Source organism: Zonotrichia leucophrys, chromosome 9, assembly GCF_028769735.1.
Source record: "Zonotrichia leucophrys gambelii isolate GWCS_2022_RI chromosome 9, RI_Zleu_2.0, whole genome shotgun sequence".
NCBI classification, from domain to species: domain Eukaryota; kingdom Metazoa; phylum Chordata; class Aves; order Passeriformes; family Passerellidae; genus Zonotrichia; species Zonotrichia leucophrys.
In genome coordinates, this window is record NC_088179.1 from 11,018,521 (window position 1) to 11,033,018 (window position 14,498).

Sequence of the window (14,498 nt, forward strand, 5' to 3'; positions counted from 1 at the left end):
CCTCGTGTTGAATAGATCAGTAACTTACATGTGTCTGGAATTACAGCCTGCCTCATATCTTACCTGTTTATTGTTATTATTAGGTATTAGCAATTGAGGACAACACTTGTGCCGGCTGAAGATGGAGAATAACATAACTACTATCTCTCGTGAAGAGCTTGAAGATCTACGAGAGGCATTTGGCAAAATTGGTATGTTTTAAATAAGGAGTCAAAATTCAGGTTTCTGAACTCCTTAATTTGGAAAAACTTTTGATTAAGCTTCAGATGTTCTATATTTTCATGTTAGGTTACTGACACTTGGTTTTTGCTTTATTTGCATGCTTTGCTGAACTAATAATTTCATTTATTCAATCAGATTTTATGTTTTAAGGGAACTAAACTTGAAGATTTTTTGATCTTTTGTTAATAAGATCAGCTTTGTTACACCAGTGTTAATAAATAACTGTACAGTTTTGTATGCTTGAGAGGATGTTTAGAGATTAATCAGAGCACACAGAAAGTGTAAGAAATTATATAGCAGCTCACCCTTTTTTTCCAGATTGCACTGCTGTTGTGAATGTTCATATCTGCTTTATTTTGTCTTTACTGAGGGGTGATGTGTAACTGTGCTGCTCAGGAAATCAAACAACCATGATTGTAATCAATCATGATGGGGGGGACAGGATCATTTTAGGCAAGAACTCTTAAATAATAGGAGTCTTTACTTGGTAAAGAAACTATTGGGTATGTTAGAGATTTGGAAGACCATGAGTAGTATGAAGAAGTGAAGAGGGAATTACTTAGGATATGCCAATACAGGTATCACATGATGCCCACTAGAGAGTCAGGAAATTAAAATTAAAAATACGAACTTTACAATAAATAACAGAACAATGAACCCATTGACACAGGATGTTGCTGAGACCAAACAAAGAGTAGAAATTCTACAGGGAGTATGATACATCCATGGAAGATCATTCCTGAGTTGCTGTTAAACAATCATCAGGACATCTATAGCTCAAGTGGTTTGTATCCTGCAGGTGCTGGGATGACAGACCAAGGAGAAGAGCACCATATACATGTATCAGTCTGCTAAGAGATGTTAGCACAGCTAGAGACTCACTGATGCTGTCTGACAGCTTTTCTATGTTTGGTTTTCACCATCTGTATTTCTTCTTTATCTCCATCCTCTACCTGCATCTTTTCCTATTTCAGCTTGAAGAATTGTCTGTACTGTTCCTACTCCCTGAAGAGCATTTTTTCCTTATGTTTTCTGTAAAACATAAAAATTAAGCAACATTAGTTCAATTTTTTTTCACATTTCTAATGTCTTTATGGATAAAGTACTTGCAACTAAATTGGTAAACTGAGAGAAGGCATTTATTTAACTCTCAGCTTGTCATCATGGAAACTTACCCTCAGTGAAAGATGAACCTAGAGAAATAAAATAGCTGGTAATCTGAGTGAGCTCATGAGCATGTTCTCTGATAGTTAGACCATCCCTGTTATTATGTGTGGTCTTACATGTCTGCAAGCCGCTGGATGAATTAATGCATATGCAGACATCAAGTTTGTGTATTGATTTGTGAACTTTTGATAGTATCAAAACCACATTTTTTTTTTTGCCCTGCATTTTTAGCCTTTTGCCTACAGTGAAATGTTGCTGCCTTATGAAGCTCTACAGAAGCTACATAGTGTAGTATGGATTACAAAAAAAATTACTGTGTAGTAATTAATTATGGCTGGAGATGAAAGCATGTTTTTCTGCTTGCCCTTCTGTAATGGGAGGCATTCATCCACTCTGGTATCATTGACTGAGTTCTGATACTAGATGCAATATGAAGAGATGTTTTTAACTAGTAAATGAAAAAAAAACAACAAAAGTGGGAGCACCTTGACAAGTCAGAGAAGTGGCCACATCATCTGCTTCTGTTTCTGATTCATTGTGATGTTCTCTTAAATTTTTTGCAAATATATCATTCATAGAGCTCTTGTAATTACAACATGCATCAGATTTGAGCTTACTGATTGTGCTGATTGCAAATGGTTTAATATTACACTAAGCATATATTAATTCATGTCCCTTTAACTTGAATGTTTATAGATAATGTTGTTGTGAGTCTTAAAAACAAATAAGGAAATCTTGAACTTCACTATTTGCAAATTTGCTATCTTGTTCTATCTGTGCTCTGGGATCAGAAGATAGTTCCTGAGAAAGCATATAAGAAGATGGCACAAGTCCTAGATAGTTATGCCTCCAATCCACAAGCATTCCTTCATACTTATCTATATCAGAGAAAGAAACACTCATCTCCTAGAACTGTGTTTATCATGCTTCATTTATTCTTAACAGTTACCATATCTTAGTACATGAATATGCATGAGTTTACACAAGTATAACAACTTGTGCTTTCATTCTACAGATATTGACAACAGTGGGTATGTCAGTGATTACGAGCTTCAAGACCTGTTTAAAGAAGCAAGTCTGCCCTTGCCTGGTTACAAAGTCCGGGAGATTGTAGAAAAAATCATTTTGGTGACAGACAGCAGCAAGGATGGGAAAATCAACTTTGAAGAATTTGTCTCTGTAAGACCTTTCCTTTGGATGTTTCTCTACTGTTTAAAATCTATTGAGAATTAAATGCTATAACTAAGTGCTTTTTTTTATAGAACTGTTATTTTAAGTTTTCTGTGACAACCTAGAATATCCTATATTGTTATTTTCTAATTTTTATCTTTCACACTCCTAGTTAATGTTGCATGTGAAAGAACAGTATTTGCAATCAGTCTTGTTTTCTGTTTCCTCCAAGGTGAGGGGAAGGAGTACATATTGTAGGCACTGTTGGGTCAGCCCTCTCTGACAGAAAAGCAGACAATTGGATAGCAGCCTCTGAATGCTCTTAGCAGTGCTTCACTCTGCTTAATCTCTATACTAATGGTTGTTTATTACTGGCAGTGAGGTACAAATTTTCCTTTTCACTGAGCAGATTTCAAAGCTTTAGGCTTTTCTAATGAGAATCACTCACTGGTGCATTTTAAAAGAAACAAGAACTTATCAGGCTGTTGGTTGTGGGTGCTTGGGGATGATGATGTTTTGTTTTGAAATTAGAGTACTGCTGCTAATTGCACAAGGTTGCTTGTTGAATTAGGGATTGAGCTTTCTTTCTGAGATTCTAAACATGCAAGTATTTGCTTCCAGGTATTAACTGTGTCTTTTACTTCATTGTCAGTCTGAGACTTCTGCAGTATTTGGGCAAACCTAGGACATACTGATATATTCAGTGTGGGTTACATTGCAGGCAGGTGGAAAATGGTATTAGCTTGATAAAGGAAGGGCATGTTTAACTGTCATGTTATAACCTTTTACATGCAAAGCATGTGGGGAAATCAGTGGAAAAAATATACTATCATCATCAAAACTGTGTGTATCTTTAGTTGTGTTCTTCAGTTTACCAAAATATCTATGGAAAAATTGTGTTGATCTTTGTATGTCTATTTTTTTAGATAGCATGGCTTAATAGAGGTATTCACTGTGAAATAATATGTTAGATATCCAGTATAGATACAGATATCCAAACAGTAATTATTTCTTTTTAGACAAGAAGTCATTTTAAATATCAAAGAAATTCAGTCAGATTAACTACTGACTCTAGACTACCTAGATGATTTAACAGTTATTTGAAGGTGCAATCAATCACAAAATGCTTTCTATTTTTTTAATTTTAGATAATTCAGGAATTGAAAAGCAAAGATGTTAGCAAATCTTTCAGAAAATCAATAAACAAAAAGCAAGGTATTACAGCAATTGGAGGAACATCAGCAATATCTAGTGAGGGGACACAGCACTCTTATTCAGGTAAGAAATAATCAAACATGGGCAAATTTTCCGTGGAGGGAGACTCTCTGAATTTGCACTACAGATAAAACAGAACCTAACTGGAAACTGTTGGCAATAAAAGCAAATTAACCGAGCAAAAGCTTATGGAGATAGACAAAGTAAGTGTGGGTGATAGTTTGTTAGCTCTGCTCAGTTGTTGCTTAGTTTCACTCTTAGTTGCACCTGGAGGCAAGTTGGGCATCTCTGTGAGAGCAAAAGAGGAAAACAGGCACTCACACCTTGTGGGGGAGGAAAAGCCCCTTTGGTGTACTGCTAGTAAAGCTAGTCAAGTTTTTGCCTTCATTATGTGCTAATGGACACTCATTCCTATATTCAGATAAAACAAGGAATGAATTCTCATTTTCAATTCCACAGTGTTAACTAACATGAACTAAAACCCCACTAACAAACCACCACATATCCTTTCTGGACGGATTGCCCTCCTCAGCTGTCTCTGCATTATGGAATTGTTCACTTGTACATGGTTTTTGTATAGACTGTCTCACTCTGAAGAAGCTGCTTTTAATATTTGATCTGTTTCCTTCTACCTCCCCCTGCTGCATGTAATTTAAGTTGATAATTGTGCCTAATTGCATTGCAGTTCTTGGCCAGAGTGTGAGCCAACTTCTAGGATCATGTTGCAATCGGCAATATTGCAACTTTTTTGATTGACTTAAGTCTGGAATTTGTCTTGTTCCAGATTGTGTTAAGGTTCTGTAAATGAGGAAGATTTACTTTAAATATCAAAAGTGGCAATATCTTCTTTTTCAGTAGGATTCCAGCACCAGCTATACCTGGTGCGTCCTTAAAGCAGGGATATGCTCCATCCCAAAGGATGCCTGTAGGGCATCAGAGGTGATTCTTTAGATGCAGTTTTGTTTTTGGGGGAGAGAAACAAACCTCACTAGAGCACGATTCACCTGGCCTGGCCTCACCTAGCATCTCGTTTATGATGAGGTGAAGTGTGTTCTAGAATTTCACATTGTTTCCCATTGACAGTGAAAGAAGTGTACTGAGTCAGGTGCTTCTAATAACTGAGATATTAAACTTCTTAAGTTTCTCAAAGCTAAAGACAGCTCAGCACTTCAGATCAGTATCAAAAGGCTGCCAGTCTCCAAAATCCAGCAGAAGGCTGAATGAAACACTGCATTTTAAGCAAACAGTGCATGGAGTGACATGTTGCATATTTCAGATGAGATGTCTGCACCTCTTTGTAACGGCTGAGAAACCAAATTTGAAGTCAGCCTTGAGGACACCTTCTCTCAGATGTTCCTATGATTCATGTTATCCTTCAGAAAATCACCAGATACTTAGAGGGTGCAGTGGGAGAAAGGCTAATCTATGCTTACCATTTTTTGTGTTTTTTGTCATTGCTCTGATTTTTTTAATAATTGACCTCTGTGAAATTAAGGGGTTTTGCTGCAGATGACCCAAGTATGCTGTTACTAGTATGTCTTCCTGGAAATGTACATCTTTTATTTTAATGATGTCTTTCTTTTCAGAGGAAGAAAAAGTTGCTTTTGTTAATTGGATAAATAAAGCTCTACAAGATGACCCAGACTGTAAGCACCTCCTACCAATGAACCCATCAGATGCCAGTCTGTTTAAATCCCTTGCAGATGGCATCCTTCTTTGGTGAGTCCAAGGCTATGAGAAAGAAAGGAAATTAATCTCAAAGGTTAAGTGCTGATCACAGTGACATGAATTGGAAAACTTTGGACAGGTGTTAAGATCAAGACCCCACTCTTAAATATTTCATTTCTTTGCCCATAGAAATGTGATTTTTAGCATATTTTCTATGTGACACTGTGCATACATTATAGAAGCAGTTTTCCTCTTCAGACCCATAATTATTCATGCCAGATATGTGCAGGCTGTTTATAAAGGAGATAATTAAACAGTTCATAAATTCATTACTTGAAATAATTAGAAAACTTGACTATTTTAAATATTTTTAAAAGTTACTACTTTTAGTCATTAAATCATGGGATATCAGGAAAAGAAATTTGAATTTAAATCCATGGCAAAACGGAGAGCATATAGTAGATCCCTTAACTTCAGTCTGCTGTAACTTTCTAGTTAAAGTGGATTACTAGTACTTAGTGACACACCATGGTAACAAGGGATTAGCTGTTAGTGTTGATGTGAATTAGTCTGAGATTCACGTAGATACAAGGTACTACAGAAATGCAGGGCAGGAATACACTGATTATACTATAGTTTTTCAGTAGAGACCATTTAAGTTACTTTGGTTTACAGTTTTCATCTCAGGAGCTTTCTTTGACTGTTATAAATATGATCTGTTAATTATAAAAGGAAGATGCAATATATTTATTATCTGGGGCATTCTGAATGAATGTGCAGTTATTTAATGGGGGAGAGGAGATTTAGACAATGGTCTTTTTTTTGTTGTTTTTTTTTTAATCTTGTCAGAAATGTGTGCAGCTAGTTGAGTGTTAGTAGTTTATAACCAAATAATATTTTCTGAGAAATGGAAGTTTGAATAAACTCTTGACTTTTCTTTCTTAGCAAAATGATCAACTTTTCACAACCAGATACAATTGATGAAAGGGCTATTAATAAGAAAAAACTCACTCCTTTCACTATTTCTGTAAGTACTCCATGAATAGGAACTTGCCACAAATGAGAAAGTATTTTTCTGTTTTAATGACAGTTCTTCTGGTGGAGAACAAAAAAAAATTAAAAATCATATGTAATAAAAAAATCCTGAAGCATGAGCTTATATTTTCTGAAAAACCCTACTGTATTCTCCTATTTCTTAGATGATTTACAGAAAAAATTTTTTTTCTTGTTTTGTCTAATTCTTTCCCTAGTAGCTATTTTTGTTTTGCCTTACTGAGTACCTGAAGTAAATAATTTTAGACTTTGAGTGGATAGCCAGGTTGTATTTCAGCCATGTAGAAAGTATCTGCATGGCTGCATATTCTGTGATAGGATGATGTGCTTTCTGTACTGGAGAGTAGCTTTGACAGAGGATGAGGAGATCTATTTTAATTGTGTATGAAGTCTTGGAAAAGTTTGACAGCAACAGTTTTTAAGAACTTAGTTTGGGTTTAAGAAAACAAGGCTGGAAAGGGAAGTAGATCCATAAGTTACCAACCCAGTGAGAAAAAAACTTCTGATAAAAGCCTCAGTTAAACGGCAGACTTTATTTTAGGCAGTGGTGTTAAAATATGACAAGTTAAACCACACTATATTCTAAATCCTTTATGTGGGTAAAAATATTTTTATTAAAGTATTCCTCAGTAATTCCAGCTGCAGAAGGTGGCCCACAATTTTTAAGTGAGTCCATATTAACACTGTCATTGTTTTCCTAAAATTTTGGTAAGATGCAAAGTAGTTAACAAAAACCTCCAGAGTGCAGTTTTCCATTCAAAGCCATTGAATTAATGCATTTTTTCTTCCAAAGTTTAATATGAACAATTTTACTAAAAAATACAATCTCCCAAGTTTGTTAAATTATGATATTCCAAATAGGAAAACTTAAACCTGGCTCTGAACTCAGCATCTGCCATTGGCTGCACGGTTGTCAATATTGGATCACAAGATTTGCAAGAAGGAAAACCACACTTGGTATTGGGACTCCTGTGGCAGATCATTAAAGTTGGCCTTTTTGCTGATATTGAGATCTCCAGAAATGAAGGTAAGAGTAATGCCTGCTATAGCAATGCCAGCCCCTTGGAATTAGCTCAGACCACAATAGCAGTGATCTCAGCTTTCTTTCAAACTTGCTTTTAGCTCTTATTGCCTTGCTAAATGAAGGGGAAGAGCTGGATGAGTTAATGAAGCTCTCCCCAGAAGACCTCTTGCTGCGCTGGGTGAATTACCATCTGGCCAATGCAGGGTGGCAGAAAATCACTAACTTCAGCCAAGACATCAAGGTATGTAGTTATTTCTTCTCATAATTGAACACAGTGGTATTAAAACATACAGTGTATAGAAAAAAACTGTCAGATCAGGAGAATTTAGATACAATAGTAATCTGCTTTATCTGACTGCAGGTTTATCCTGCATTTTTCAACACTGAAAATTTTGATCTCTTCTATCCTATTTAATTGCTCATCCCCTGTATTATCCTATCACAGTGCAAAGTGAACATTTCCAACAAGCTGATAGTCAGGGAAGTTCTAATGTTGTTATGTGTCTATTAGAGTTATTTAGGATAATTTGCACCACATTACTAGCTGCCTAATACCTGCCAGTCACTGCTTTGCTGGTGTGTCAGCTGAGTGACACAGGGGCTGAAAGGTTCCTTCTCTCTTCAGTCATTCTGCAAAGGCAGGCAGAGCATTGTAGCAGCCCCGCTGAGGAGAGAACACAGCAACTTTTAAAAACTGAAAGCAAAGGAGGAAGACTGCCTTAAGGTGGTTAGACCTCCTTTCATTGGACAAAACCATGTCCTTAATGGTCTTTGGCTATCTGCTGCACCACTCAGCAAGTTACATCATTTCAAATGCTGTCAAGAAGGCTGTTATTAAAGCAGACTGTAACTAGGGTTTTTTATGAAAACTGCTACTATGGTAAAAAAATTATATGGTGCTTAAGAGAAGTAGTAAATACTTCTAGGACTAGTAGGGGTTTATTTTTTCTTCTAGTTTGTTACTGCAAAATTGATCCTTTTTGTGGGTGACCACATAAATTTGCCCTGAACATCTTAATTGCAACAGTCTAGATAATATTCAACAGAATAAATTTAACTAGTGTTGTCCACAATAATTATCAGATATTCCTTTTCTCTGTCATCTGGCTGATTAAGTTCTGTGTGAAACAGGGTAGTAAAATGGCTGCATGACTTCATCCATATTCACTGAAATTAGAGAGCTGTATATTTGACTCCTGTGGCTTTTGGATTGGAGTATTCCAGTAATAAATGTCTAGGAAAGGCTGCAAACGTGCTGCTTTTTTTTTATTACACTATTTTAGGATTCAAGAGCCTACTACCATTTGTTAAATGAGATTGCACCCAAAGGAGATGACCCTGAGCAATTGCCTATCAAAATTGACTTTACAGGATTTCATGTAAGTATCCAGAAATGTAAAAACAGACTGGAATTATCTGAGACCTCTGTGTATGTATCCAACATTCTGGTTACCAGGTTATCCCTGAATCCTCTTCTGTTTCCTAAGGTGTGCAAAAACTCAGCCAGATTGCTCAGTGTTACTAAAGCTTAAATGAGCAAAAACTTGAGCCTACAGTGCTGCTGAAACAGGATAATGCATCCTGCAGTCAAAAGTTTGGAGCTATGTTTCACTTGGAGTAGTGTATATTGATTTTCAGTTGGAATAGTGTACATTGTTGGGTCATCCAACATGAATATTAGAGCATCCTGCTCAGTTCTCCTGTTCTGGAATTCAGACAAGGAAGAACAGACTTCACAAACCGTTGTTCCTTCCTCTAACCAAGCAGCAATTAGAAATAACATGTAAGCCCTTCCAATAACCAGCAGCAAAGTGTGGCATCCATCAAGCTTTAAGGTGTAAAGGGACAGAGGTCTAAAACCAGCCTACATTGATGTGGAAGCACTTGTCTAAGTGGCTTCATAATGCCTGTTGGAAGGGTTATTGTGGGAGTGCATTTGCTCCAAAGTTGAACTGCATGCCTGAGATACTTATATATTAATCAGAATATACAGTAGAATCTCATTATTCATTATAAGCATGAAACCCATGTGCATGATTGTTTTCTTATATACTTTAGTTCTCATAAATTCCTTGTTTGCTTTGTTTGCTCTTGTTGGGGATTTTTAGAGAGTGAGAAAGAGTAGAAGTAAATTTTTTCCATGTAATTTCCTACAGTTCATATGATCACATTTTTGTAATGGACCAGTATATTACTAATAAAGACTAACGAACAAAACATAAGTTGCCAATTTTGATGATTAAGGGAAAGAATATTAAAAGGACAGCAAGTTGAAAGCATTCAAACTCTTATTGGAATTACTTGAGAATATAATTTTAAAGCAGTGATGGTGAACCTTTAGTACATGTAGGAGGAGAAGGAATATGGGAATCAACAGCCTGGAAATGGAAATAGCATCTCTACACTCCTGGCTGCAGTTGCTGTGATTCATGAGGAATGCTGTGCTGACAGCCACAGAAGTGAAGGACAGTAGAAGGCAGAGGGGAATTGTCCTGGGCTGTAAGAGCTAGCTCAGGCATTGGCAGAATGAGGGAGGAACTGACATGGGTCATTTAAAGATTTCCCTAGCTGATGATTCAGTAAAATCTAGTACTAGACTTAACTGTAAATTAACTTTTGTTTGTTTTTCTTTTTAGGATAAAAATGACTTGAGGAGGGCTGAATACATGCTCCAACAGGCAGATAAATTGGGCTGCAGACAGTTTGTAACTCCAGCTGATGTGGTTGCAGGCAACCCTAAACTCAATTTGGCTTTTGTTGCAAATCTCTTTAACACATATCCAGCCCTGCACAAGCCTGACAATTCATCTTATGATCTCAATTTATTAGAAGGTACTCAACTTTCTAACTGTATGGAAGAGAAGAATATCAGTATTAGAATATTTGTAGTGATTTCTACTTAGGTATTCCTCCTAGGTTGTGATGTAGAATCCCTGTGTGCTGGTGCCTGTGTTTACTTACTAGCAGCCAATTTAAGCCTTAGTGGAAAACCCCAGTAGTGTGTATATTGTTCACTTGTGTTAGCCTGACCAAATGGTCATTCCTGAATAACCTTCTGTCATCCATTTGCAGGAGCAAAAACTGTCCTCCTACTTTCCTTTCAGTTTCCCATGCTTCTTTCCATGCTATTTATATTTGAGCTGATATACAAATTCTGGTTTTTCTTTGAAGTGCTATATTATGCAACTGTAATAGTCTTTAAAAGTATTTTTCACATATTTTTGTGCATTTGTATATATGTGTGTGTATGTTTGTTGCCTTTTAAATTAGGAAACATTTTTTTTAAAAAGGCTTTTGTATCAGCAGCCTGTATAGATCCTGTCATAGCAGGGAACTTGGCCTTTAACTGTACAGTTCAGATCTCTGATGCCAGACATAAAGGGATAATTGGTAGCAATCTTTGGCTGTTGCCCTTGCTGTGGACCAGCTAATCTAGGATAATGGAATGGCTCCTGCCAGTGTATTTCACAGTTGTTCACTGATCTCAAAGGAGTGTGAGAATCAGGGGTGCTGCACTCGGGAGAATCATCAGCAATGTTCACATAGTCCTCTGCACTGCCTTCTCGTGCCTTCCTCTTACTGTTCCTATCAGGTTTCCTTTCCATCTAGGTGAGTCCATCTTCCTTTGCTCCTGTTTTTTCATGACTTGTCTGTGCTGCTGCATCCCTGTGTCACAAATCTTGTATCCCTCAGAGCATTCCTGTTTCAGGCTTCTGGCTCTTCTAGCTTCAGCTGGGTGCCAGCTGTGATAGAGGCTGTAGAGCACAGGACCTTGTCTTCCCTTTCCAGCTGTGATATCCCCAGTCACTGCAGTCCCTGCTGGCCAGGACAAATGACTGAAGGAAAGGTCTGCTCTTCCTCTGCTTCAGTTTTGTTAGAAATGTCAGCTCTTGGAAATGCATACAGGAGCTGGGTGGAGGTGGAATATGCTCAGTTCACCTTCTCTGCTCTGAAGATAAAATTGCTGGTGTGATTTGAAATACCGAAAACTTGGTTAAATTTGGAAGCGTTTTCAATGGCATGGGAAAAACCTGTTGAATTGGTTTCTGGACTTTCCTGAAACATTTAGATGGAGATGAAAGTCTCAGCCAAACCAGTTTAAAAAGTTACAATCAACTGAATGCTAGGCTATGATTTTGTAATTATAAATACTGGCCAAATTTAACTTACTTTTTACAGTATATATTTTTGAGATGGATAATCATGCCAATGTTACCTGTTCAAAGAAAAGTAGATGACTCCTTTTTGCCCTCAAATAATAATTGCCGTGGTGTCAAGTAGATCTAAACCATCAAAATAGCTATTTCAGCCCAAAGCCAAGGTTGTGAATGTTTTTTTTCCTGTTAATGTATTGTTTGTTTTCCATTAAGTCCTGTGTTTATACCGATGTTTTCTCAAGCTAGTGATATAAAATATGACATTGATTTCTTTATAGTTTCATCATAGATTGTCTGTTGAAATCTGACTCATAATTTATAATGCTTTCCTGTTTTGCTTCATGAAATGCAGATTTGACCCCTCCTAATGTAGGTACTGTATTTAGTACTTTTCTGTACTCCATAAAAGTGTTTATTCTGCAATTTTTCGTTCTTTTTTCCCCTATTGTTTAATCATCTCTGTCCTTTTCTGGTTGATTTTTTTTTTTGCATTGTTCTTACATTTTTCTATTGTTTTAATATGCCATCATAAGTAAAAGAGATGGAAAAAACCCCACAGCATATAAAATGAGGGCAAGAGTTGCAGTAAGTCAAATGCCATACAGCTATTTTGGAGGGTTTAGCCAGTGAGGGCTTGCCATGAACTGAGATGTCGAGCTGTAGGTATGTGTGGGTGAGTAGAGCTTCCTGAAAGTTTTCATTTTCCTGCATAAATTCCATCTTTTCAGGGACGGTCCCGCCTCATCAGCATGGTGTGGCTGTCTTCTTCAGTTTAAGACAGTTAATGCTGTGCATAAACTGACATCTGCCCTGATAATACATCTGGTGATGTGCACTGAAATATGAGATTGTGTCTCAGGACTACTGACACAGCAAAATGAACATTTGATATTGTGTGGGGATGGAGAGGGCAGTCCTGAGCTCAGTTCTTTGCTGCTGATCCAAGGAGGCCCTGGCTTGTGGGGAAAGCAGCAATTTGGAGTCCAAGTCAGGAAGAGAGCTGAGCTCTTGCAGGGAGGAAGAGGAGGGACTTGTGTCCACCCACTTTTCCTCCACTGTAGATGTTCTGTGCTGTTGCTTAGATTACTGGCAGCCTTCATGGCTGTCACTACCAGAGGGTTAAGTACTCCCACTCAGGCTGGCTGAACTTTGGGTGCCACTGTATCTTGAGCTCAGTTGTGTTGCAGGGATTATTTTAAGTTTATTCGGAGCTCTTTGGATTTTTCATCCCCTCCCTATGGCTACTCTCCACTCAGTTCCACAGTGTAATGATCTCAAAAAAGAGATGGCAATAAATATAAAGGATACTACCAAATTTGCTCCTCTCTCTTTTGTGTAGCTCTGCCCCCTTTCTGCAGTTTTCCAATGATTTTGGCTATCTGCTGCACCACTCAGCAGAAGATATGCTCCTGATAGGATCACAAGGTATATTTTGAATAAAGGAATAGAGAGAAAAAAACTGGTCACTTCTCAGCCATCTGGAAAACTTATGATAAAACTTATGCATGATAAAGGGATTTGTTTAGAGTGGCATATTAAATATAATATGCTGGGTTTAGTTCCTGGACTCCCACTTTCCAAAAGGGTCCTGCCCAGCTTGCATGCTCTTGCTCCTGCTTGGCTGCTTTGGATTCTCCTGACAATCTTGAGCAAGCATTTTAAAATCCTCAGTCTGAGTGCAGTTGCTGAGTATCTGTTTTTGTGGCTGTGCTGTTTCTTAAGAGTTCACTAAATGACCTTGGTACTGTCTTTGTAATGGACAAGTGTTCCTGAAAGCACTTTGCAGTCAGGATTTTATGTACTGCAAATCAACTCAAAGCTCAGTAACCATTAAATCATTAAAAAAACCACAAGGCACTTGCTTCAAAATACTATAATCTCAAAGGTATTCTTTATAAACTTAAATTATATATAATTCTTGAGTTATGATTGTTTTTTAAATGGAAAAACTGATATTTTTAATAACTTTGTCATAAAGTGTGATTGTTCTTTTAAATTTTAATGTGGCAAGAAATATGTGAAACAAAGCTCTCTGATGATCTTGCAGAATAGTATTTTTCTTTGTTTCTACTGTTTCATCAGTGGCTCTGTGGTTATTTTTACAAGTAAATATTTGAAACAAACAGTAATTCGAATTGCATATAAAAAAATAATTTAGAAAAACATATTGGTAAGATGAATATCAACTATTTCATAATAATTGGAAAGAAGCTGGTAAGGCGGCTGAAACTTTAAAAATAAAATTTACTCTGTTAGAAACTGTAAACTACAGGTGAAATTTCTGAAGTCCAGAGCTTTCTCCCTCCTCGGTGTCTTCACTGTTTTCTTAACTGTGGATTATCAACCCAGGGGAACAAAGTTATGAGGTTATTCCAAGCTCACTTATTCAGGCTAAATTTTCTCAAATTCTCCTCTTTGATGCAAGAGAAAACAGCCTATGCAGCACTGATTCACATGTAGATGTCTACAGAGATGTTGTTAAAATTTAGGTAGTGTTATATGTAGAAAATTAATGAATTTTTGCAAGCTGTAACTTTAAAGAGAATGAGTTAGGTTAGGACTCATGATTGCAATAATAAAAGCAACCTATGTCAGGAAAGTGAAGGTTGGGATTTACTGCCTAATGAATTTTCTGAAGTTCTTCTAAGTAGAATTGCTGGTTAAAACTGTGAGGATAACTGGCCCCCTCAGCAGTATAAATAGCTCCACAAAGTTAACAAATACAACACTGCCTCTCCATGTTTTCAGTGCAAAGAACTAAAAAAAAAAGAAATCCTTGCTTTAGGGAGGCCCTTTTGCAAATTAATACTGTCAAATTCTGT

General features: G+C 37.0%; 1 protein-coding gene across 3 annotated transcripts in view; it reads left to right on the forward strand.

Moving 5' to 3' along the window:
• PLS1 (plastin 1) overlaps nucleotides 1-14,498 on the forward strand; it is a 41,594-nt gene that overhangs the window by 19,795 nt on the left and 7,301 nt on the right. For all 3 annotated transcript variants that reach the window (XM_064720744.1, XM_064720745.1, XM_064720746.1), the window contains exons 2-10: nucleotides 84-191; nucleotides 2,405-2,568; nucleotides 3,708-3,837; nucleotides 5,361-5,493; nucleotides 6,388-6,469; nucleotides 7,357-7,522; nucleotides 7,618-7,760; nucleotides 8,803-8,898; nucleotides 10,156-10,351. In XM_064720744.1, the coding sequence (XP_064576814.1) occupies nucleotides 122-191; nucleotides 2,405-2,568; nucleotides 3,708-3,837; nucleotides 5,361-5,493; nucleotides 6,388-6,469; nucleotides 7,357-7,522; nucleotides 7,618-7,760; nucleotides 8,803-8,898; nucleotides 10,156-10,351 (1,180 nt within the window). In that variant the 5' untranslated portion in view covers nucleotides 84-121. The remainder of the gene's footprint in view (nucleotides 1-83; nucleotides 192-2,404; nucleotides 2,569-3,707; nucleotides 3,838-5,360; nucleotides 5,494-6,387; nucleotides 6,470-7,356; nucleotides 7,523-7,617; nucleotides 7,761-8,802; nucleotides 8,899-10,155; nucleotides 10,352-14,498) is intronic.